At 39.6% G+C, this 26,664-nt stretch overlaps 2 protein-coding genes and 1 pseudogene across 12 annotated transcripts in view; 2 read left to right on the top strand and 1 right to left on the bottom strand.

The window, feature by feature from the left end:
• Positions 1-886, top strand: part of BRD8 (bromodomain containing 8) — a 32,156-nt gene extending 31,270 nt beyond the window's left edge. For 5 of the 11 annotated variants that reach the window (XM_043982365.1, XM_043982370.1, XM_043982362.1 and 2 more), the window contains 2 exons: positions 124-290; positions 480-886. In XM_043982365.1, coding sequence (XP_043838300.1) covers positions 124-290; positions 480-486 — 174 coding nt within the window. In that variant the 3' untranslated portion in view covers positions 487-886. Of the gene's footprint in view, positions 1-13; positions 291-479 lie in introns of those variants that run through there. The other 6 variants (XR_006354734.1, XM_043982369.1, XM_043982368.1 and 3 more) reach the window with 2 other exon arrangements.
• Positions 887-1,002: 116 nt separating this feature from the next.
• NME5 (NME/NM23 family member 5) lies at positions 1,003-24,031 on the top strand. Its single transcript, XM_043982375.1, has 5 exons — positions 1,003-1,725; positions 13,778-13,983; positions 14,921-15,021; positions 20,555-20,673; positions 23,172-24,031. The coding sequence occupies exons 1-5, from the start codon at positions 1,597-1,599 to the stop codon at positions 23,268-23,270; spliced, it is 654 nt and encodes a 217-aa protein (XP_043838310.1). The 5' UTR covers positions 1,003-1,596; the 3' UTR covers positions 23,271-24,031.
• Positions 4,810-5,745, bottom strand: LOC122740317 (annotated as a pseudogene).
• Positions 24,032-26,664: the final 2,633 nt, after the last annotated feature.

Raw genomic sequence — 26,664 nt, 5'->3', positions numbered from 1 at the left:
ACTCCAAATCCAGGGCTCTTTCCACTATACCACAAGTAGTCAGGGGAAAGCAGCAGAGATGGGTTCTCACAGGAGCTGGGGGAAGAGGAAAGGAATCCTGAAAGGATGAATTTCTGTGGTGAGATCTTGCAGGTTGCCTGGAGCAATTTCCCAAGCCACAAGTCAACTGCCACTGGGAGGAGAAACTGCAGCCAAACTTCTAAACAAGAAGCTATAGCCATTGAATATTTTCAGGCAGCTGCTTTTGCTCATATAAATTTGACATCATTCCATCTTTGCCCATTCCCAAGGTGTGTAGCAGTCAGAAAAAGGCCTGCATGCGAAGACTATATGCCTTAGTCGCATTGATTTTTTTTTTTAAGTAATAAAAAGTTAGCTGGACAAGGGGAAAGGATATGTAGCTAGCTGCTTTCACGATTGTGCAGACATACAGGTGCTCTTGAGATTGACAGCTTTTTTCTCCTCTTTGCCTGGTACAGGTGCTAAGTATTTGGTTAAACAGAAGAAGAGATTTGAGTGATGTGGACTGATTAACCGGGCGACCATCGAGAGCCCTTGGGTTTCCCAGCGGAGCTGCTCCGGGAGCCTGACCTTAACCTCTGACCTCAGCTCTGACCAGGCCGAGGCTGTTCTGGAGTCAGGGTCTCCGCTTGGCCCCGACCTGGATCGTATCTCAGAGGTTGTTCGAGTTGTTCAAGTTGATGAGTTATCCATTGTTCCTAAGAGTGAGAGGCCTTAAGTCACGCAAGAGAAGAGGCCCGGGCTGCTTTTAGTCAGGGACCCGGGAGGAGCGGACGGGTCTGCGGCTTGTGCCTCCGCCCAGAGGCTGCCCGTTTCCACCAGGCTTCTTGTGTGACCGACCTTAGAATAAACGTTGTTTAACAAACCGCGAACTGCTTTTTAATCGGGGAAAGGAGTGAGGGAGTCGGGCGGGCGGAGCTTGGTGCTACACGCGGCCACAATCCTGGCCTGGTTTGTCATGGGAGAGGGGGAGGGACGCAGGGGCGTGGCCGCCTCCGCGCGTCCTTAGTGTCTCCTAGCAACTAGAGAGGCCGCGGAGTGCCCGGGGCAGAGGAGGGCTGGCGGTTCCGAGGTGAGCGTGGTGGCCGGGCCGGGGACTGAAGGCCCGGCCCAGCGGAGGCGAAACACCAGCCGGATCAGAGAAAGGCCCGCGCGCCCTCGGCAGCCCTCCTCACTGGCAGCCGCACCTATTCTATCACTGGTCACCGCCACCCTTGTCTCTGGGCTTCTGTGACCTCATCTGCAAAAACCGGCCCACCTGCCCTGCCCTGCCCTGCCTAGCCCAGCCCACCTCCCGGGAAGATAAAACCGCCCGATTGTGACCGAGGTGGGGAAGCCCCAGGAAAATCTTAGAGCACCTGAGGGACTCACTGGAGGTGTTGTGATTACGACCCTCGGGGTGGTACTTAACTAGTTAGAAAAATACACAGCAGCGGTTAAATTTCTACTAAATCAGCTATCTAGCTCGGAGAAGTCTCCTACCTCCTTAATCACAATCCCTGCATTTTCTGAGGGAAGTGGGCCGGGTCTCATTACTGTTTAAACCCATCAAAAAAGTTTATCTAAAGGGCCTAGATGGAGCTATTAATGCCCCCACCTCAGATTTATGTAGAAAGAACACTGGCTCTTATCAAACCAGATATTGTGGACAAAGAGGAGGAGATAGAAGATATCATCCTCAGATCTGGATTCACCATTGTTCAGGTAAATCTCTTCTGGGACACAAATGTTTCTTTGCAAATGAATGACTTATTTTGTTGGTTTTCGGAATGGCTGTTTTATTTCATGTCATACTTAATGAAAAGTTTAATGAATAGTATCATTGTTATTGCAGGGTTAGTGCTTGAGGGAGTAATGATTTGCCAAAAGCTTCTTAACCAGTTGATGGTGGGACTTGGAGGATAATGATTATTTACCAAAATAGAATATAATTGAGTATTCTTGAGCCCTTATTTTTTTTAATTAATAAAGTATTTTTTTTCTGTTACATGTAAAGATAGTTCTCAACTTTTGTTTATACAAGCTTTACAATTTCAGATTTTTCTCCCTCCCTCCCCTCCCCCCTCCCCTAGACAGCAGGTAATCTGATATAGGTTTATATATATATATATATATATATATATATATATATATACACACACATATATACCTATACATATACGCATAGTAACATTAATCCTATTTCTGCATTAGTCATGTTATAAGAGAAAAAATCAGAGCAATGATGAAAAACCTCAAAACAGAAAAAAACAACAGCACCAAAAACAAAAGAAATAGTATGGTTCATTCAGCATCTATACTCCGCAGTTTTTTTTTTTTCTTGGATTTGGAGATCCTCTTCTATCATGAGTTCCCTGGAACTCTTCTGTACCATTGCATTGGTGAGAAGAATATAGTCCATCACAGTAGATCAACACTCAATGTTGATGATACTGTGTACAATGTTCTTCTGGTTCTGCTCATCTCACTCATCAGCTCACGTAAGACCCTCCAGGTTTCTCTGAACTCTTCCTGCTCATCATTTCTTACAGCACAATAGTATTCCATTGTATTCATATACCACAACTTGTCCAGCCATTCCCCAATTGATGGGCATCCCCATAACTTCCAATTCCTTGCCACCACGTAAAGAGCAGCTATAAATATTTTTGTACATGTGGGTCCCTTTCCCCTTGAGCCCTTATTTTTTAAGGAGCTAAATATTCCATCCTCTTACAATAAAGCTCTCCTGCCATAATCCCTCGTTAGAAAATGCTAGCTATCATAACAAAAATGTTTTAAAAGAAGAAAAAAAATCAGTTCAGCAAAACTAACCAACACATCAACTGGGCCTGACAGTATATGAAACACTGATCGTCCCTCACTTTTACAAAAAAGGGAAGGAGGTTCATTTTCTCTTTTTTTTTTGGGGGGGGGGGAAACCTGCTTGGTCATTATATAACATTTAATTGTTTTTTTTCTATTTGCGTTGTAGTGATGTTTTCCAGGTTCTGCTTATTTCATTTTGCATCTTCAATTTTCATTTAAATTTCCCTTTGCATCTTTGAATTCTTCATATTCATAATTTTTAATAGAACTGTAAGATTCCATTACATTATTTGTTAAGCCATTCATTCCCCAGTTCATGGACATCTGCTATGTTTCCAGCTCTTAGTTTCCACACCTATGATTTATTTTCTTGTTTATAGGACTTTTCCTATCTTTGACCTCTGTAAGGCATGTGGCTAGCAGTGGGATCTCTAGATCAAAAGGTATGGAAGCATTAGTTATGTTTCTTGCTTAATTCCAAATTGCTTCCTAGAATACTTGGACCAATTTACAGATTTCTCAGCAGTGTATTTGTGTGGCTGCGTTTCTGCAGCCCCTCCAACATTGATCTTACTGTCTTTTATCATTTTGACAATACTGGGGGGAGAGCAGGGTTGGAGGGTTGGGATATAAGGTGAAACTCAGATTGATTTGCATTTCTCTTATTAGAGATTTTTGTAGCAGCTTCTTTGCATGGTTCTTCCTAGTTTTACAATTCTTCTGAGAACTGTTCTGTCCTTTGACCAAGTTATTCATAGGGAATTATACCTTGGACAGCAGACCCTTTGAGGGAGTGGGGCAGAACTATGATTTCTTTGGTTTATCTCCGCGAAAGGACATGACCTCTACCAATAGCTCAATCAGGCATTTTTTAAGCTCCTTCTATATGCCAGGCCAGTAACTTATAGTCTTAGAGAGTTGCATGGGGCACCTGTAGGGTAAGTGACTTGTCTAGTGTCAGTTAGCAAGGATGTAATAGGCAAGATATGAAACCAAGTCTTCTTGCCTCCAACCCTTCTTTCTATTTGCTTATTACATGTTGCCTTTCATCAGGCCTTTATTGTAGATATTTGATGCAAAGATTTTTTTTTTTTGTAATCTGTAACTTCTCTTCTTACCCTAGCTCATTTTTTTTAGTGCAAAAGCTTTTTTTAGTAAGGTAAATCCACATAAATCATCAACATTCCTATAGATCACAAACAAAACTGCAAGAAGAGTAAGAGGTACCCCATTTAAAATAACTAGACAGTATAAAATACCTGGGAGTACACCTGCCAAACCCCCACTCCCCCCCCCCGGAGCTACATAAAATTATTTTTTTTTTCAAATGCACAAGTATTTTATTAAGGAGCTTACTATTATGTGTGCTAGGCACTGTGCTAAGCACCAGGGACACAAGGAAAGGTTTCTGTCCTCAAAGAGCTCATAATCTAATGGGAGAGAGGGAGAGAGAACAAACAGCCAACTATGTACACACAAGACATATACAGGGAGATAAAGTGGGGTATAATCTCAGAGGGAAGGCACAAACATGAACTTCTATTTCTGTTAAAAAATATATTAACGATAAAAATACAGAAAGAATAGCTTTAATTTACTACCCTAAGCATAATTTTACAAAATACAAAGAAAGGTATCAAAATTCCATCAACCCAACTTTTCCCTTACGTGTTTTTTCATCTTTTTCTTTAACTGATATTGGGTTTTATCCTATCATTTAGATCAGGATTCTGAAGCTTACAGACTTTCTCTGTAGTCCAACAGTGCCTAAACCTGGAGCCAGCCAGCCAAATCTATAAAAGATAGTGACCCTTTCTCTGCATGTAAGATATGCCTTTACTCATATAAACCAACCAACCACAACAGTCAAATAAAAGAGTTACTTAAAAAGGCAGGAAAAGAAACCAGCAGTAAAGAGTTCTGAAATGAGTACTTTTCCCGGAAGGGCGGGGGTGTGTGTGTAGAAATGAGTCGCCCAGATTATGACTGAAATATAGGTATTCCACTGGGATCTAAGAATTGTGTTTGAACGTCACTGGCCTGCCAATAATAATCATAGTCCTCTTCTGATTTGCTGTGAGTCGGTTGCACGTTCATGGAGTAGCTTGGGAGATATTCGACGGTGTGGGGGGAGTTAAAACTCATAGTCGTCTGTGGTTTCATGGGATAGACTTCGCCAGTATTATTTCCAAAGGTAGTCCCTAAGTCACTGGCAGGGTAGGGGTGCTGAAACCACTGGTGCTGATATGAGCCCTCGCCACCATTCTGGAACTGGTTATTCCAAGTCTGGTTACTCCATACTGGAAGGTTTCCAGAAGGATTCACCATAAAGTCCTGGTGGGACGGAGAGTAGAAGCTTAAGTACTTCCCAACAGCTGATGCATTCTGAACCATATGATTGCCATTCTTTGGCCACATGGTGTCTTTCTACCATCTCTTTGATTTCATTCTCTGGTTCTGAAACCAGGTCTTGACCTGTTTGTAAGTAAGGTTCAAATTCTCAGCCACATTTCGGATCTGCTGTGGGCTGAGGTATTTTTGCTCCACAAATCTACTGTTGAGTACATTCAGTTGAGCTTGAGAAAACACTGTCCTCATCTTCAGTTTTTTGACCAGATTCTGATCTTCTTTTCCCTGATGAATCTTGGACTTCTTCTGGGAGGAAAGGTTGCTTGAAGTTGGGCTAGTGGCAGATTCAGGAATATCTTGAACAAACATATCAATGGATGGAGGAGGAGGAGGAGGAGAAATTGCTGTGCTCGGCTGCAGTTTTTACGGGCTTTGGAAATTAGAGTACAGGCTGGAGGAGGTAAATGGCTCTGGCTGGGACTGGGAGATACAGGCGTTGTAAGGGCAGCTGGCATCACCTTCGGGCCGGGAGGAATGGCATTGCTGCGAGTGGGAGCAGGAGGTCATGTTTAAGGCAAGATGCTCGAAGAAAGAGGTCCCACCAGGCCAGTCACAGTTCAGGAGCAGAAGCCTCGCCTGTTTGGTGAGTGAAGTGATTTGTAGAGTAAAAAATGCACTACAAATGCAAAATAGTCTGGTAAACACTGGAAGAGGCTGAAAAATGACAAAGGCCCAGGCTAGCCTAAGAATACCAGCCTACACAAGAGGGTGTCAGCTACATAAAATTATAAAAAACCTTTTATACAAATCAGCTTTAAATAATTGGAGAAATGTTAATTGTTTATGGGTAGGCTGGGCCAATATAATAAAAATGACAATTTAACCTAAATTAACATATATTCAATGTCATCCCAATTACAAAAAAAAATTTTTTTGGAGGGGGGGTCCCCACTTAATAGTATTTTATTTTTTCCAATTACATCTAAAGATAGTTTTCAGCATTCATTTTCATAGGATTTTGAATCCCCCCCCTCCTCCTCCAAGACAGCAAGCAATCTGATATAGTTTATATATGTACAATCATGTTAAACATATTTCCACATTAGCCATATTGGGAAAGAAGAATCAGAACAAAAGGGGAAAAGCACAAGAAAGAAAAAAACAACAAAAAAAGTGAAAATAGTATGTTTTGATCTTCATTAAGACTCCATAGTTCTTTCTCTGTATGTGAATAGCATTTTCCATGATGAGTCTTTTGGAATTGCCCTGGATCATTGTATTGCTGAGAAGAGCTAGCTCAATCATAGTTGATCATTGTTCAGTATTGCTGTTTCTATGTACGATGTTCTGGTTCTGTTCACTTCACTTAGCATCAGTTCGTGTAAGTCTTTTCAGGTTTTTCTGAAATCCATCTGCTTATCATTTCTTAGTGCACAATAGTATTCCATTTCATTCATATACCACAATTGATGGACATTCCCTCAATTTCAAATTTTTTGCCATCACAAAAAGAGCTGCTATTTTTGTACATGTGTGTCCTTTTCCCTTTTTTATGATCTCTTTGGGATATAAACCTAGTAGTCGTATTGCTGGATCAAAGGGTATGTACTTATATGACCTTTGGGCATAGTTCCAAATTGCTCTCCAGAATAATTGGATCAGTTCACACCACCACCAACAAAGTTTTCCTACATCTTCTCCAACATTCATCATTTTCTTTTTCTGTCATATTAGCCAGTATGATAGATGTGAGGTGGCACCTCAGAATTGTTTTAATTTGCATTTCTCTAACCAATAGTGATTTAGAGCATTTTTTCATATTGCAGATCAAAACTATCTGGTACTGACTAAAAAATAGAAAGGTAGATCAATGAAATAGAAATGCTAATATAATCTTAATTTTTAACAGTAGAGGTTAGGGTTGGATTAAAGGAGAAATTTCTATGGTTTCTTGAACTTCTTACACTACCAAACAAAAGCAATTTCACCTTAGATTAGGTATGAATAATTTTTATGATATGGCCCACTCCCTTTGAGGGGTAGAGCATCATATATCGCATACCACTGCCTTGGGTTACCAGTCCCTTGGAAAGGACTTTGAGATATCTAATGAAGGCCACTCCTCTCCTCAGGCAGAATCTAATAAATGGTATTTGAGTTTTGGGGCAGTGCTCAGAAACCCATTTTTGTGTAGGCTAAGTGAATTTAATTATGTGATGAATTACATTCATCTTCTATTACAATTACCAGTTGATATAAGTAAGTCATAGATAGCAAAACCCTTGATGATTTGGAGTGGGGAAGGGAAGAAATAAGTGGTTAGACCCAATCAATTACATTTGTTTCTTTACTAAGTAACATTCCCCGCCCCCCCCCCCCCAAAAAAAATCAGTCAGTCTATATCCCAGTGTTAGGCAGGCTATGTTTGTTTATTGGACCATGTTTTGGAGCTGGGGACCAAACTTGTTGCAGAAAGATAGCTCTGACTTGGGGCAGCTAGGTGGTACAGTGGATAGAACACCAGCCCTGGAGTCAGGAGGACCTGAGTTCAAATCTGGCCTCTCTCTCTATATATATATATCTCCGATTCAATCATAAAAATTCGAATTCCAAAGAAAGCTAGCTGCTTTTGGTAAAATGTTCAAGTGTTTTATCCTTCTAGGACAAGAACAGCCAAACACTGAAAGAGGTCTAATTGGAATAATGTGACTTTTAAGCCTTTTCCCTCTTGTGTTATCTCAAGGGAGGTTGGAAAACATCTATGTAACTTGCCCTAAAATTAATAATATTTTCCCCATTTTTTGCTATTTATTCCTTAGGACCCAATCACTGATCTTCAACCTTGCCATTCTCCATTATCTTTATTCCTCATTTTCTTTTCCTGAAAGCTACCCCTCATTGGCTACACTCTCCTCCATTCTTATTTGGACCCCTTACTAAGCCAGGTTAACTCTATACTATATACTACTCTAACTCTACATTGACTTGTCCCTTGGTCTTATCACCCGTCATGCTTGGCCAAACCTATCCCACTTTTCACTGTGTGTAATTTAAGATTCTAAATGTGGATTCTAATCTGTTCCCCCAGTTTTGGGGGAAACTGACTAAAATCACTGATAAAATGAGTTTAGGTTTTTAAGGGTTTATTGAAAAATAGAAAGAAAAAGATTGAGAACAGAATTCCAACAGCCTGGCATTCCTATCTTTCCTCAAATTTCCTGCGAAGTCCTCTGCCGCCACCACCACCATCAAGTCAGGAACCCAAAAGCGTGAGAGCTCTCCGCGCAGGCTCCCTTTCCTCCTTCCTGTCTCCTCCCAGAAAATAGGAGGCTCCTCAAGTTGATTGGCTGGTAGCCTTGATAGACAAGCACCCATGAGCAAATGTCATTTCCTGACGTTGAGGAAAAGCCACAATGCCTCTGAGGCATTTTCCTCATGGCGGAGCTTTCCCACAGCAAGTCTCCAGTAGGTGGCATCATTCCAATCATTACAACTGCCTTCACTTCTATTCACATGCTACGGAATGAAACTGAAGAAAATTTACAAAACTGTGCCAAGTGGGTCCACTGTAGATTAATCTCCATTGGCCTCTCTTGGCAGCAAGGCCATACTTTTTTTGCTCCTCCTTAATTCACTATCCCATTCACCACAGCTGGCTATTTTTAACCTTTTCAACTCTCCTCAAGCCTCTTACCACACCCCTTCTTGAAAGCTAAGGTTCTCTCCTCCATTTGACATCATTAACTGGGAACTCCTACTTTTTCCCTCCTCCTCAATTCAGGGCACTTGGAAATCTTCCTTCACCATCTCCTCCTTCATTGTGGTCTCTCACATCAGGGCTTCTTAAACTCTTTCCACTTGTGACCCCTTTTCCCTGAGAAATTTTTATGTGACCCTGAGTATATAGGTATATAAAATAGGTAGACATAACTTTTTACGGTTGCCAAATTTTTCGTGACCTCCACATTCAGTTTAAGAAATTTTGTCTTAAATGACCCTTCTCCAAGTTGAGACAAATTCTTCTACAAATACCCTTGATCTCAACCAATCCTATTGGAGGAGGCAGATTGCCCCAACTCTCATCCTGACTTTTTCTCATGTTCAGTCTCTCCCTATCTTCACTACTACTTACAAATATTAGCCAATCCTTAAAAAACCCTGTTTGATCCAGTTCTCCCTACCAGCTCCCATCCTTTATCTTTTCTTCTCTTCTCAGATAAACTCCTTGAGAAAGCCCTACCACACCAATAATGTCAAACTCGTCTAGAAACAAGGACCACTAAACCGTACACAAGGAACCCTGCAGGCTGCATATTAATATTACCTGCATTATTGTATTTTTATTTATTTTGTTAAATATTTCCTAGTTACATTTTAGTCTGGTTCAGGCCTCATGCAGGAGTGTTGTGGACCACATGCTGTATGATGTGCCTCCATTTCCTCTTTCTAAATCCTCTATAGTCTGCCTTCTGACCTTCTTATTGAATTGAATTTGCCCTTTCTAAAGCTACCAGTGACCTCTTAATTGCTATATTTAATGTGCCTCATTCTTTTTAACCTCTCTGCAGCGTTTGACACTGGATCATACAGTGATGCTTTCTTCTCTAGGTCTCCCTCACACTATTCTCTCCTGTTTCTCCTCACCAGTTTGACTGTTCATTCATTTTTGTTTCCTATGTCATTCCCACTAATGTTGTGTTCCCCAAACCTTTGTTATAAGCCCTCTTCTTTTCTCCCTCTGTACCAGGAGTTCTTAAACCTTTTATGTGTTAAGGAAACCTTTGGCAATCCAAGCCTATGGACACCTTCTTAGAATGTTTTAAAATCCATAATAAAAAATGCATAGGATTCAAAGGGAACAAAAGATTAATGAAAAGAAATATGTAATTTTTTCCATCTGATTTCACAGCCCCCCTCCTGAAATCTGGCCATGGTGGAGGGTCCTGGACCCCAGATTAAGAGCTATTACTCATATTGATGTGGGATGGAATTAGGGTCAAATTGAACATGAGTCCCAGAAGAATTACAAGACTCAGTGATTCAGTTTCCCAAGTTTTATTGGAGTACTGTGAGTGAACACAGGGAGAGAACCAGAAAAGTGGAAAGGTATCTCTCAAATAGGGAAAGAAAAGATAGTTATATTTATAGTATGGATAAATTATCAGTCTCATTATAATAATCTCCTCCTTAGGGAGGTACAGGGGAGGGCTTATCCTAATTTGGAGTTCCTGGGGGCCCAAGCCAACCCCCGAGGCTGGTACCTTTTTCAGTGGAGGTGTGTTTTGGGGGTTTACAGGTCATAAGGTGAATCTGGGGACAAATTTGGCCTTTTCTGCACATGTCTCTTTTTGATTCCCATGTCTGGTTTCAAAATATTTTCATTTATCAGTAGAATTTCTATGTCCTGTCAGTGTATCATTGTTATAGTTAAGGTCTCTATGACCTGCCTCTTTATGTTCTTTTTTATGGGTGCCGATTAATGTGGGACTTGTATTAATAGAAGACTCAAGTCTTAAGTTAGCCATTAACTGGGGTCTGAATTCCTTTTAGAGCTTGTATCTAAATTAGAGCTTGGGTCTTAGGTTTTTCTGTTAACCCCTTTTTTGCCTCCTACATCAATATCTCTCCCGAGTTCCAGTCCATGTCCCTACTGCCTTTTGGGTATTTTTAACTGGATGTCCTTTAGGCATCTCAAACTCAACATGTCTAAAATAGAATTCATTATCTTCCCATCAATATGGTCCCTTCTTCTGAATTTCTTTCTTCTTTCTTTCATTACTATCATTCTCCCTGTCACCTAGACTTACATGTACTCTTGGTATTGTTGATGTGGGGTGGAATTTGGGTCAAATTGATCATGAGTCATCCCAAAAGAATTACAAGACTCAGTGACTCAGTTTCCCAAGTTGTATTGCAGTACTGTGGGTGACCACAGGGAGAGAACCAGAAATGTGGAAAGGTATCTCTCAAATAAGGAAAGGAAAGACAGTTATATTTATAGTATGAATAAATTTATTATCAGTCTCATTATAATAATCTCCACCTTGGGGAGGTACAAAGGAGGGCCTGTCTTACTCAATATAATATTCTCCACCTTGTGGGGAGGTACAGGGGAGGGCTTATCCTAATTTGGAGTTCCTGGGGTCCTAAGCCAACCTCCAAGTCAGGTACCGTTTTCTGCGGAGGTGTGTTTTTGGGGTTTACGCATCATAAGGTGAATCTGGGGACAAATTTGGCCTTTTCTACGCATTCCTGTGCTTAGTTTCAAAGCATCTTCATTTTTCATTAGAATTTCTGTACCCTGTCTTGTGTCTTAGTGTTATATGACCTGATCCTTTATGGTCCCGTTATGGGTACTGATCACTGTGGGTACGATACCTAGCATCCTGACTTGTAAGTTATCCATTACCTGGGGTCTGATTCCCTTTGAGAGCTAATATCTGAATTAAAGCTTGGGTCTTAGGTTTTTCTGTTAACCTCTTTTTTGCCTCCTACATCATTGTGGCGAGTAAAATTATATGTGGATCGCCCTATTATTTTCCCAAGTTTAGGGAGTTTATTATACATTTGTTACTTAGAAATTAGAGGCTTCTGTATTAAACAGTTTGGGGGCATTAAACATTTATTAAAGCATATTAAATATTACTATATCTTTTTCTTTTTTTGCGAGGCAATGGGGGTTAAGTGACTTGCCCAGGGTCACACAGCTACTAAGTGTGAAATGTCTGAGGCTGGATTTGAACTCAGGTCCTCCTGAATCCAGGGCCGGTGCTTTATCCACTGCGCCACCTAGCTGCCCCACTGATAGACTTTTACAGCTCTATTTAGGAAAAAGTATGAGATGAGATTGAGAAGGTGATTGTTTTTATAGTGACCTTTAGCAGGTCAGGAAGCTTCTATGATTTTTTTTTTTTAATGGAGTTAAATTAACCTTGTAGTCTGTCTCTTAGTGAGACTATAATAATTATAAAATGGAGACTCCTGAGAGGAGGGGCAGAACTAAAAGAACATGAACCTTCAGAGGCCATTTAGAAATCATTCATGTCTAATCCTCCAATAGAGATTGCCTTCTGAAATACAGTTATCTCTTCCACATCGTGGGGGACTAGGGGTAGGGTGCCCCCCCCCAAATCTGGAAAGTCCATGTAAATTTTTTTGGTCCTCCATACCAGAGAAGAAGTCTGAAATTTTTCTTTTTCTTTTATGGGGTGTTTATAGTACCTTATTGTAAAATTTGGGTTGACATTATACAATACTATACGTATATTTTATACACTTCTGAGTTTTTAAACTTTTTCTGTGTCGTCTACTGACTTTCATGTGTCATCTATGGCTTCTGCAAAACTCTCCCCCAAAATTCCCACTCAATTTCTAATGCCAACCTGTGATATATCAAAACTATATTGGGGAAAGTTGTGATGTGGAAGGGATAACTATATTCAAACATTGGTAGGGGAAAGGTCAGTGTGGATTTGTGAAAGGTCTGAATTACAAGTTTTAAAAGAAAATCAGTTTATTACTCTTGAATTATGTACTGGGTTGTTGTCTTTTGTTTGTTTTTGTTTGTGGGGCAATGAGGGTTAAGTGACTTGCCCAGGGTCACACAGCTACTAAGTGTCAAGTGTCTGAGGCCAGATTTGAACTCAGGTCCTCCTGAATCCAGAGCTGAAGCTTTATCCACTGTGCCACCTAGCCGCCCCCTGAATTATATACTGTAAAATAAACTGCTTAACAATTATAAATTGTTATCTAACTGTCATAAACTGTTAAAGTCCTGTCTGGTCCATATCTTAGGTCTATTATATAAATGAATCTTTCTACAGATGTGCCTAAGTCCTTGAATTATTACTAAGTCATTTTAGATGATTGTATAAAAGAACTTTGAAAACTGTAATGTTATATGAATTATGTAAACAACAGTACTATAAACATATCGGGCACTTAAATATTTCTTGAACTGAATATGAGTTGGCATTTTTATTTATAATTAGCACATCATAGCATTGTTTTGTATGCAAATTACTTAATGGGATTGCATTTCAGAGCAAGAAGGAAGCTTAGAAATCATCTAATCCAGCCCCATTTTAGAGATGGGAAACTTGAGGCCCAAAGAGAGTCATAGCTGTTTGGGGGGCCATAGAAATAAGGGGTCAGATGCCCTGACTTGAAAGTTTTTCCCTTGAGGTCAAACCTTCCCTCTCATAATCTTGGCTTAGAGAGACAAGAGGGGGGAAATTGGCCCATATCTGTCAGTACCATCCATGCTGGAAACTCTCCCCCTATACAGATATTCACCTGCATCTAAGTTTTAGAGTGGCCTGGGGCACTGAGTTTAAGTGACTTGCCCATAGTCACACAGGTAGTAGTTGTCAGAGGTAGGACTTGAATCCAGGTCTTCCTGATGACTCTGAGGCTAGCCCTCTTTCCATTGTACATGCAATCCTCATCATCATGTTTACATTTAATTTTCTTGGCAAACTCTTTCTTCATAGATCCTAACTGATCAGATTATCTGCATTTAATATCTGAATAAATCAAGTTTTAGTACACTATCATTTAAAAAATGTATTTCTTGCATTTTTGTTCGTTTCCTTTATAGAGAAGAAAACTACGTTTTAGCCCTGAACAGTGTAGCAACTTTTATGTGGAACAGTATGGGAAAATGTTTTTCCCAAATTTAACAGCATACATGAGTTCGGGTCCACTCGTTGCCATGATATTAGCAAGACATAATGCAATCTCTTACTGGCTGGATCTTATGGGACCATTTAATAGCTTCAAAGCTAAGGAGACACACCCAGACAGGTAATTTACCTAGGAGAAAATTCTATTTGCTTCTGTAACTGGAGTCTGATACCTGTAATATGAGGTATTCCTTTTCTTTTGGAAATTTCATTGTTTTCTTTTCTTTTCTTTTCTTTTCTTTTTTTTAGTGAGGCAACTGGGGTTAAGTGACTTGCCCAGGGTCACACAGCTAGTAAGTGTTAAGTGTCTGAGGCCCGATTTGAACTCAGGTACTCCTGACTCCAGGGCCAGTGCTCTATCCACTGCGCCATCTAGCTGCCCCTCATTGTTTTCTTTTAATTTTGTTGAGAGTGTGTGTGTGTGTGTGTGTGTGTGTGTGCGCGTGTGTGCATGTGCACACATGCACACAAGCACAAATAACAGATACCACAAAAAAATCTTGGACTATTTCCAAGAAGTATCTGATTTTTTTTTCTCATACTTATAGAACATTGCCAGTGTTAATCAATAGAATTGGGATGTTAGTATTTCATACTATTGTCAGTGCTACCAAATTTGGTTTCTTGATTCCCCCTAGTCAAGGTTGTCCTTATTGAAGTCTGGAGAAATTGTGTTCCTAATTTTTCAGATTTCTATGTTTATTTTTTTCTCAGTGCTACCAAATTTGGTTTCTTGATTCCCCCTAGTCAAGGTTGTCCTTATTGAAGTCTGGAGAAATTGTGTTCCTAATTTTTCAGATTTCTATGTTTATTTTTTTCCTTGACAGCACATTCGTCTCTCTTTCCCAGCTTTTTGTCTAGTGTCCTTGCAAATTTAAATGTGTTGTTTGACCCTCCTTTAGATAGCTTTGAACCCAAGTTCAAAATAAATTAAAGCCTCCATAAGTGAGAAGTGACAATATCTTTGTAAAATGGACTTCATTTGTAAGATGAATGCATATATAAAAGATTTGGGAAGGATGTTAGATTGATTTGACATCAATTCTACCCTCCTTTAGTCTAAGGGCAATCTATGGCACAGATGACCTAAGGAATGCACTTCATGGAAGCAAAAATTTTGCTGCAGCAGAAAGAGAAATTCGATTCATGTTTCCTGAAGGTGAGTTATTTATATTTGATGTAAATTTAAGTGTGTGTTCTTGCAGTTCTTATTTTTTTTTTTGCCTTCTGAAGAAAAACTAGATTTTAAAGGATTTTTCATTTATTGAATGCTAATACATGAGTAATCACCACATGCTTTCTCATAACCAAATAGAGACTTGAAACAGTCTTTCTGAAGAAAACTTATGAAGAGTTATAATTGCTTCTCTCTTCTAGTTTTTTACTTCCCTTCCAATTGTGTTATTTTCATTATGAAGAAGAAAATGTAACCTAAAGAGTTGATAAATTTTTTTTGTTTTGATTTGGTGTTTTTTTTTTGAGGGGCAATGAGGGTTAAGTGACTTGCTCAGGGTCACACAAGAGTTGATCAATTTTAATACCTTCTATATTCTTTCAATTTTTCTCTCAAGTAGTCTTTGGCTATTTTATTGTAGTCTATCTTTTTATGTAGGCAGTTGACTTGAAAGTTCTAATGTTTTTGAAGAAACACTCTAGGACTTTTGTATAATTTATTGCACATATTGCATTATTTATTAGTATTGCTCAGTTTTTCTTTTTATAATCACATAAAGTTTTTACCCTATGGCTCCACTGATAGTTCTTTTTCACACAGTAGATGTTTATATCAACTAACCTTTCTTCTAGACTTCATTACCATCACCAGTTTTGAGAAGTAGAATGGCACAGTGGATAAAGCACTGGCCCTGGATTCAGGAGGACCTGAGTTCAAATCTGACCTCAGACACTTGACACTTAGTAGCTGTGTGACCCTGGGCAAGTCACTTAACCCTCATTGCCCCACAAAGAGAGAGGGAGAGAGAAGTAGAATGGATCAAATTATCTTCAAAGTAAAAGATGATTATATTAATCACTTGTGATTGGGCCATGCTAATCAACAAAAATGACAATACTATCTTAAGCAATTTACAGATTCAGTATTAGATCAAACCACCAAAGGATTCCTTTGTAGAATAAGATTAGTAACAAAATTTAGATTAAAAAATGACTGCGACAAAAATAAAACTAGTGGTTATTTCATTATTTAGGCTGAAGAATTTCTAAAACACATTTCTTTTTTTAAGTATTTTATTATTTTCCAGTTACATATAAGAATACTTTTCAACATTTGTTTTCACAGGATTTTTAGTTCCAAATTTTTCTCTTACCCTCCCTTCCCTCCCTCCTCCCCAAGACAGAAAGCAATCTGAGATAGGTTGTATATGTACAATCACATTAAACATTTCTATGTTAGTCATCTTGTGAAAGAAGAATCAGAGCACAAGGGAAAAACCTCAAAAAAGAAGGAAAAAAAAAAACCAGTCCAAAAGTAGAAACAGTACGGTTCAATCTACATTCATAATTCACAGTTCTTTTTTCTGGATGTTGAGAACATTTTCTATCATGAGTTCTTTGAAACTGTTTTGGATCATTGTACTGCTGAGAAAAGCCAAGTCTATCACCGTTGTTCATCACTCGATGTTGCTGTTACTGTGTACAATGTTCTCCTGGTTCTACTCCTCTCAGTCAGCATCAATTCATGTAAGTCCTTCCAGGTTTCTCCAAACTCCTCCTGCTTATCGTTTCTTACAGCACAACTTATTTCATTTTCCACTCTAAAACTTAGATATCCACCAATAGCTATTTTTTTTTTTTCGTGAGGCAATTAGGGTTAAGTGATTTGCCCAGGGTCACACAGCTAGTAAGTGTTAAGTGTCTGAGGTTGGATTTGAACTCTGGTCCTCCTGACTCCAGGGCCAGTGCTTTATCCACTGCACCACCTAGCTGCCCCCTACAATGGCATTTTTAACATTTGGAGACAGCTACCATGTCCTCCTCCTTTTCTTCTCTAAGGTACCTTGGTTGCCTTCCCCTACACACATTCCAGCTTGTCAAGCTCTTTCTAAAATGTGATTCTCAAAACTGAATATAATATTTGGTGGGGGAGGGGAGAAGGGAGAAAGAGAAGACAATAAGCATTTATATAGCAAACCAAGGTGAAGTGACTTGCCCAGGGACACACTGCTAGTAAGTGTCTAAGCCAAATTTAAACTCAGGTCTTTTTGATTCCAGGCGTGGTACTCTATCCACTGTGCTACCCATTGCCCAAGTAAAGTACTTTTGTTGTTTGGTTGTTTCAGCCATGTCCAACTCTCTGTGATCCCATTTTGTGATTTTTTTTGGCAAATATACTAAAGTGGTTAGCCTTTTCCTTCTCAAGCTCATTTTACAGTGAGGAAACTGAGGCAAACAGGAGTAAGTGACTTGCCTAGGGTCACACAGCTAGTACATATCTGAGGCCAGATTTGAACTCCAGGTCCAGCAGTCTATCCACTGTGCCACCTAGCCCCCCAAGTAGAGAATGCATTGGGACTAAACATCTTTCTTGTTCTGAAGACCATAATTCACAAAGACTGAAGCTGTTAACATGAAAGTACCTTTTCTCTCCAACATTACAGTGATGCCCACATCCTCATGTTACCCTTTGCTGTTCTCTAAGGAGAGCATTGTTTGATTGCTTATCTAGTGCTTATCTAGTTGTCTTTGGTTCCAGACCACTTTGACTGAAGAGTTAAAAATTCAGTGTACCTCCTACTCATCCTCTATGAGATTTCTGTGCACCTAAAGCCAAAATCAGTGACCACCCCCAGCTCTGTCTCTCTCATCTGCATGCAAATGAAGTTGAACAAGAACTAAAGCTATAGGGAAAAGATGAAGTCATTGCTGTCCATCACGTTCCTGTCTCAGCTTGTGTGTTCCCTTTTGGGTTGTGGTCTGGACAGGGCAAAATTTAGTTGTCTCCCTTCACAAAATTTAGATAAGACACAGTGCCTCTCAAAATGCAGCTTATATGATAGTTAAGAGACTAGGATATTGGAGGCAGCTAGGTGTCACAGTGGATAAAGCACCAGCCCTGGATTCAGGAGGATCTGAGTTCAAATCCGACCTCAGACACTTGACACTTACTAGCTGTGTGACCTTGGGGAAGTCACTTAACCCTCATCGCCCCACCAAAAAAAAAAAAAAGAGAGAGAGAGAGAGAGACAGACAGACTAAGATATTAACAGAGATAATTACACTATTCAGAGTATGTGATAAGTACATTGGAAAATGATAAAAGAAGGTGGTGCTATGTGAGAATTGAGCAGGTAAATTAATTGCTGAGCACTCTAGTTAATAACACATTACAAAGGAAGTAGAAGACATAGTCTTAGGTGGTTCATTGGATAGAGTGCTGAGCCTGGAGTCAGGAAGACAAATTCAAATCCAGTTTCAGATACTTACTAGGTGTGTGACCCTGGGCAAGTCACTTCACCTTTGTCTAACTTAATTGTCTCAACTGTAAAATACATAAATTGTAATTACAGTTAATAATAGCATTATTAACATTAACTGGAATTACAGTTAATAATAGCACCTACCTCACAAAGTTGTGAGAATCAAATGTTATAATTGTAATAATGTAATAATAATGATATAATAATATAATTCCTTAGGACAGTGCCTGGCATAGATACCTGCTTAGTAAATGTTTGTTCCCTTCTCCTTCACTGGATCATAGATTTAAAGCTGGAAAGGGCCTCACAGGTATCTAGTGTAAGCCCCTCATTTTATAGATGAGGAAACTAGGGTACAGAGAGGATTAGCAAACACACAGGCAGTAAATGGAAAAATTGGGCTTCAAAATGAATTCTTATGCTCCAAATTCTGCATTCTTTTCACTGTAGCCCCTCTCCCATGTGGGAGCTTTTATTTTTCTCCTTTTACTCTCCATACAGATTACTTATAGTTCAGTTTCTTTATTGATTCTGAGTCTATCAGCTCAGTCCTATAACTTTTTCAGGGGAAGGACAACTCATTTTATTCAACATTCAATTTGTGTTGCCTTGAGCGCTTACTTACTATGTGCAAAGCACTATGCTTCTTCTGGAATGATGAGACAGTTCAATAGTAGGTTTCCTAACCTAAATGTATTCCCCAGTAAAGATCTGTCTCTCAGGAGGCCTATTCAACATAAAAATGTTCACAAAGTATCTATATACTGTTGTCCTTTTGTGTATTAAGATGAGTGGGGCAGCTAGGTGTTGCAGTGCATAGAGCACTGGCCCTGAAGTTGACAGGACCTCAGCCACTTACTAGCTGTATGACCCCAATTACCTTAAACATCCGGGACCATCTCCATTTGTCCTGATAAATATCTTGCCTCTGGACCCAGATGGCTCTGGAGGAAAAAGTGAAGCTGGTGACTTTGTGACAGGAGGGCTGGTGACAGTCCTCCCTCACTTAAACCCAATTCGTTGCAAGACAGGACATCTGTCATGATCTTCAAGAACAAAGGAAAAACAACAATTAAGATGGGTGCACTTGGACTTTGCATTCTTCTATATAGCTGCAAAGACAGTTTATCCCAAGTTGTGAGTACTCTGTTAAAAATAAGGAAATAGGGGGGCAGCTAGGTGGCACAGTGGATAGAACACCGGCCCTGGATTCGGGAGGACCTGAGTTCAAATCCGGCCTCAGACACTTAACACTTACTAGCTGCGTGGACCCTGGGCAGGTCACTTAACCCCAATTGCCTCACCAAAAAAAAAAAAGGGGGGGGGCAACTGGGTGGCACAGTGGATAAAGCACCGGCTCTGGATTCAGGAGGACCTGAGTTCAAATCCAGCCTCAGACACTTGACACTGACTAGCTATGTGACTTAGGGCAAATCACTTAACCCTCGTTGCTCTGCAAAAACAAACAAACAAACCCCCCCCCCAAAAAAAGGAAATAAAAAACATAAATGATACTTACCATAGTATAAATGAAAAGATCACTAAAAGGTAACACAAACTCAGAGCAATTGAAAAACCAGTTATGGTTTAGGAGAACAGATAGTTGAACAACACTTACCACTCTCTCAGGAGAGGCAAAGGAACTGAAATACTGGTCAGAGTGTCATCTCTCTCTGTCTGTCTCTCTCTTCCCATCCCTATCCCTACATACATGTATTTTTTATGTATATGTATAGATATACATACACACATGCATATATGTATATGCATACACATACAATATATATTTACATACACATATATACACATACACATATACATATAGAGAGTCTGATGCAGCCCCTGTTATTGAGTGGTGTTTGCTTAACTTTATTTTTTACAAGGGAAGTTTCAGTTTTGAATGGAAGAATATTTTGAGAAATAACTGATATAAATATACCAAAAGGTATCAATAAAACATTTTTAAATTAAAGAGTAATATGGTAGAACAGAAATTTGACTGTTTTCTTTTTCTCATACTAATTTTTTAAAAGCATGGTTTATTTGGGGTTTCTTTCCTTTTTTAAAAATTATATTTTATTTCCTCTCAGTTACATGTAAAGACAATTTTAAACATTCATTTAAAAAAAATTTCTGAGTTCCAAATTTTCTCCCTCCCTCCCTCATCTCCCCCCTCCATGAGACAGCAAGCAATTTGTTATAGATTATACATGTTCCATCATCTCATACTAATTTTAAATGTGCTTGTTGTTGTAGTGGTCATTGAGCCCATCCCGGTTGGAGAAGCTGCTCAGGATTACCTGAATTTGTATGTAAATCCCACTCTATTGGCAGGACTCACAGAGCTTTGCAAGCACAAACCAGCAGATCCCTTTGTAAGAAACATTTCTTTCATACTAAAATAATGTTGTCTGTTAGCCTTTTAAAAAATGGCCTTCGAACCCAAAATGAAAGGGACTGAGATTTTTTTTGGCAAATGAAATGTCTAGAATCTATTTGTATTTCAATTTCTTCCTTATGTCTGACCACCTCAGCTCCATTTTTAACTCATTTAAAATATTCTTTTCTTGATGCAGTATCTCTCATTGAAGGGCATTTTTATGTATAAATAGCTCATGTTTATAAAGTGTTTTCCTCATAGCAACCCTGTGAGGTAAGTACTAATATCTCCCATTTTTTTAAACAAATGAAAGAAATGAAACTTAGCAAAGTTAAATCACTTTTTATAAGGGCTACAGCTAGCTGCTTAGGTGGCAGAACAGGGCGTGGAAGCGGGGGCCTTTCATTCCAGGTTCAGTGCTTTCTCTACTACACCAGCTATGCAAGTTTGTACAATTATTCTAAAAGGAAAGAGCAAAAGAATCCTTAGTTCTCTATAGAGCTCCTGGCTCTAAAGTAAATCCTGTTAATTTTTCAAAAAGAACAAACTCTTCCTAAAGCCATCCATGTCCTTCATCCAGGTGCAAGGGGGTAGGCTAGGTGGGGAGAGGGAATGGTAGAACAAGATGGCTGTCTATCCATTGGGGCTAACAAGCATCCATTAAGGCCAGGTATTGTGGATGCTTTTTATCCATTTTCAGCTGTTCTGAAAAGCCTTAGACAAATCCAAGGGAAATTATACCCATGACAGCCTGACTTCATTAACATCTCTTTCTCCATTTCACAAGGGACTATTAAGCCTCTTAATAATTTTTCACAGACACTTCTCCTACTTACTATTTTGTTACTAGCAAATCCAGGTCTCAGTTCCCTAGGAATTTTTCCCTTCCTCTTTTTCTAGCTTTCATTATATCTAGTGTCCTAGGCCAGGGCTTTTTAAACTTTTTCCATTCAAAACCCCTTTTTGCCAAGAACTTTTTAGGCAACCCCAGGTATATAAAATGGATATATATAACCTTTTACTGTTGCCAGATTTTTCACAACCCCTACATTCAGTTATTCGACCTCATAGGGCGTTTCGACCACAGTTTAAGAAGCTTTGATCTAGACCACAGGGTCTGTGCCATCCTCATCCTTTTCTGCTCAGTAACTACTCACAAACTTCTCAGGTGATTTAAGAGAGACTTATGATAAATATATATACAGTGGGCTGGAAAAGGGGAGGGAGGAAGGTTATAGGATGAGATTAAAAGGTTAACACTTCACAGTTTACAGATGTTCTTACCATTCTGGTCCTCAGCATCAGCTACTCATCAGCTAACTGCTCCCCTTAGTACTCCCCCTCCTAACTTTTGCCCTGGTCTTGGTCTTGACATCAACACTATTTTATTTCCACTTCACAAAGTTGTGAGGATGAAATGAGCTAACATGTAAAACATTTTGCAAACCTTAAAACACTTTATTTTAAAAAACACTATATAAATGCTAGCTGTTGTTAATATTATTTGATTGCTTGGGGGCAGCTAGGTAGCACAGTGGATAAAGCACCAGCCCTGGATTCAGGAGGACCTGAGTTCAAATCCAGCCTCAGACACTTGACACTTACTAGCTATGTGACCCTGGGCAAGTCACTTAACCCTCATTTCCCTGCCCCCCCCCAAAAAAAATATTATTTGATTGTCAAGTAGTTGACTGTATAGAGTTACCATTCTGAACAATAGAGTCTTTGTCCATCCTCACCTTGGCCTGGGAGTGGAGTCTAGGACATATATAGGGATTGTCAGCCTTGATATACTTCACCTTCATTCCCCTGGCTGATACCTCTGTCTCTGTGGCTTCTCCTCAAACTCCCAATAAGAAAAGATCTTCCCTATATGGGTCCCAAAGCTACTTTCCCTTGGGTTCAGGCCTTATGGCCTCCCCCCACTCTAATCTAGAACCTCAACTTGTCTTTCTCTTCTGGCTCGTCTCTTAACACATTTACTACTAGTCCAGTATTTTGGCTTGATTCAGCCCTTGATGGAAAAATCACCTCTACCTCCTATGTCATGCATACGTCACTTTGGGCCATGAAGCCCAAAGTGACAGGCCAACCTCTCCTAGACTTGAGTACCCAAATTCCTTACGGTGTGTTTGACAGAGTGATGGTTCTTTAGATCTGAAGGGGTGTTCACCAGGAGTGCCTGCCTCCAGATACCCACCTTGTGTTGTGATGGTCTACACACACCCTAGAGTAAAGCATCTAACTACTCTAGATGTCACAATAGTAATTTATATTCACATCAGGACCATCGCTTCCTAATGTAAAGAATGTCCAAGCAGGTGAATTTTAATTTTGTTTTCAAGGCTTTTATAATTTGACAATCATCTATATGAGAGATGCTTAGTGTTTTTTATTTAGCATTTTTACTTTCCCAACTCTCATTGTTGACAAGCTTTACTATTTGTATAGTATACATTGAAGGAACATTAATTTTTTTCCTTTTTCCTTTAGATCTGGCTGGCTGATTGGTTGCTTAAAAATAATCCCAACAAACCTAGATTCTGTCACCAAGAAATAGTGGAAGAGTCTAATGTAAATAAAACATACTGAAGAACTAATCAAGAACTATTCTATTATTATAAAATTTTTTTATTCTACTGGCCTTTTGTTAGCATGATTCTTAAGTAGAATATGGGTGATAAGGAACTGTGCATGAAGTTAATCTTATTTTAAAATAATGGTTTTTAGAATATTCTAAGCAGCAAGTAACCTTTGCAAAAGAATCAAATCTAGAACTAGTGTTTGATTTTAACCATAGGGAAGTAACTTAATAGAAATTTATTTTGTTATTTAGTGGGAAAATGACTTGGGAAGGAATATCATTTTTCCAGACACTTGTCCTATGTACACATCTCACACATCCTAGGTACAGGAAGTAAAATCATTGCTATGATTGAGTATAAGCAACTAAGCTAGATCTAAGGCACAGTTCTTATCACTTATACATCATTAAGGCTCAACCTAATCCTGGTTGTGTAACCCTCTAGGGCAGAGATTCTTAACCTAGTGTCCATAAAGTATAAAAAAAAATTGAGGGAATAACCATTTCAATATAATTGATATCATTTGCAATCCTATGGATTTTAATTTTCTTTAAGTCTTAAAATATATGCCAAATGAAGCTTTTTTGTGAAGATCTGACAAACAGGAGAAATCACTGACAGTGAACCAGCTACCATTCCAGAAGACTCATGATGAAGCATGCTCCTCCACTCCTGACAGAAGTGATGGACTCAGTACAGACTGCAGCAGCTATAATTTTAGGACATGACCAGGGTGGGAATTTGTCTTGCTTAACTATACCTATTTGTTACAAGGGCTTTTTTCTTTTTCATTTGGGAGAGGGGGGAGGAGGTGGGAGGGAAAGGATTTTGGTTAATTAAAAAATGAAGTTTAATTAAAAAAAAGAATTGACACTGAAAGATTTTTACTTTCAAACACCCATAGCTCAAATGTATCAATCCACAATTTAAAAAAATTTAAACTAAATTACAAATACAAAGATCAAAACAATCTCTACTCAAGGAGCTTATTTTTTATCATCATGCATATATGTCTAATCCTGTTGGTTCAAGTAGGCTGTGCTTTTGGGTACAGCCCTGCCTAGGGTCACTGGTTTTAAGATGAAAGAGCTCTTAGACATTGTCTTATCTAACCCCCTCATTTACCTATGAGGAAATCCACTTATAGAGATCAAGTGACTTGTCCAAGGTCACAGTTGGGAATTGGATCCTGCTAACATCCAGGGCTTTTCACTGCTTCCTGCTGCCAACTCGTGTGGCCCCACCAACCAGGTTAATACATACATTTCTGTCCTTTGAACAACCTCCACAAGAAAACAGAAAAGCAGGCGGTGTGTCTGCAGTAGAACTCCATGACAACATCTCCAGGAGTCCATTTGTTTCTAGGATTTAATGCTTCTCATGTGGAAAGGGAGATTCTTTTACTTAGCAGGGAGAAGGGTCAGAGCTGAAAAGAATGCTGGTGGGAATACCTGTCCCAAGGCCTAGAGACTAGAGAGAGCAACATTAGAGAAGCAGGAACAGGGGAGGAAGCCCTTCGGCTTCCTGGCCCTGCAGGTCACTGACCAGGGAAAGAAAATGCTTGCCTTCTCAGTAGTTAAGTATGAGTGAAGTTTTTTTTTGTGTTTTTTTTTTTGGTGTGAGGCAGTTGGGGTTAAGTGACTTGCCCAGGGTCACACAGCTAGTAAGTGTCAAGTGTCTGAGGCTGGATTTGAACTCAGGTCCTTCTGAATCCAGGGCTGGTGCTTTACTCACTGCACCACCTAGCTGCCCCTTGAGTGAAGTTTTTGATAGAGACTTGAGTGCCAGCAACGGAAATGGTGACTTCTGAGGACACGTGTCTAGTTTAGGATATTAGATAAGTGACATCTAGCCCCTTCTGTCAATAGTCTGAGCTCAGAAAAATGAAGGTGACCAAAGAAGAAGAAAAGGAAGACTGTAGGTATCTTGAAGCTTAAAGATAACTAAATAGAATACTGGCTTCAAAGGCAGGAGGCTCTGAGTTCCAATCTGGCCTCAGACACTAGCTGTGTGACTCTGGGCAAGTAACTTAACCCTGATTGCCTCTCCCCCTGCAAACCCCCCCCCCACAACAAATTAAAGGTGGTTTTGGATTCATTCATATGCCCCCCCCCAACGCCCATGTTCAGAGTCCCTAGGGATTTGTGGAAGTGAAAGAACATCAATTTCTCTTGTGCACACACACATAGGTTACCCTTATCCCTCCACAGGGAAAGATGAATCTTTGTAGGTACCTAAGTTTGTAACCCGTATCATATGTCAGCTAATACGTTCAACCAGAAGACTTGTTCAACCCTTGTCTCATAGTTCTTGTTTAGGAAACACTGAAACAGGGTTTGGAAAATGAGAACTGGAAGGTCCACAAAGTATGGAACCCCAAGCAAATGCCTTGCCAGCTCTCAAGTATACTTTGTGTGAGTGAGTTAAATTAATGATAATGACAATAATAATAATGCTAACACATAGAGCACTAACTACATGCCAGGCACTGTGCTAAGCACTTTGCAGTGACCCCATTGGATCTAGTTAGAAGCCTGCAAAACACATGGAGCAACTTGGACAGAAGCACATTCCAGCTCAGAAATATTACCAGTTTAGCCTGGTGCTGATATAGTGTCAGAACAAAGTATTCAGGTTATTACAACCCACATTTGAAATCTGAGATTCTGGCTTCAAATCCTGACCCTGCTACTTAACCTGTATGACCATATAGAGTCATCATTTAACCTTTCTGAGTCCTGGTGATCTCTTAAGCTCTAAATATATGATCTTTCTCTGATTTACCCTTTAAATGCTGATGATCCAGTGACATGGTTGCTTTTTTGGTACCTTATTTTTGTTAGTTCCCCGAAGAAACTTCCTATTCTACTTTTCATCTTGGATCTCTAAGCATCAACGGAAGCCTTTACAGAGGTACTAATAGTAGAGTCCAGGGGTTTGACTGATTTGCCTGTAACCCTCAAACTTCCAGAGGAGGATGCAAATGGTAGAGGTTTTCCCTTGTTAGAGCTTATCCCACTAAATGTTGAGATCCTGACACCAGTACCCTTTGGTGCTTCACTGTAGAAGGACTTCTTAAATTTTTTTCTTTTTTAAAATGATGAGCATCTTTCTCTTTTGTTTCATTCTTAGTCTGACTCAAGAGTTATCCACTCCAGGTCTGTTTCAGTTCCAATCAAATGTTGATGACACCGTTGTGATGGATTCCTTTTGTTCCCTGACCAAATTGGTTTTTTACAGCCCACCCCTTCTAACCCCCTGCTAGCATTTAGGAAAGTGCCACTGACATCTGCTCAGGAGGGAGTCCCTTCTTGGCCAGCTGAGGTATTGTGATGATTGGGAGCAAGAAATAGGAGGGGAAAGCAACTTGCAGACAAATGGGCAGATAATAAGACCAATAC

Source organism: Dromiciops gliroides, chromosome 2 (assembly GCF_019393635.1).
Source record: "Dromiciops gliroides isolate mDroGli1 chromosome 2, mDroGli1.pri, whole genome shotgun sequence".
NCBI classification, from domain to species: Eukaryota; Metazoa; Chordata; class Mammalia; order Microbiotheria; family Microbiotheriidae; genus Dromiciops; species Dromiciops gliroides.
The sequence above is the reverse complement of the archived record's forward strand: the minus strand, read 5'-3'. Positions and strand labels throughout refer to the sequence as shown.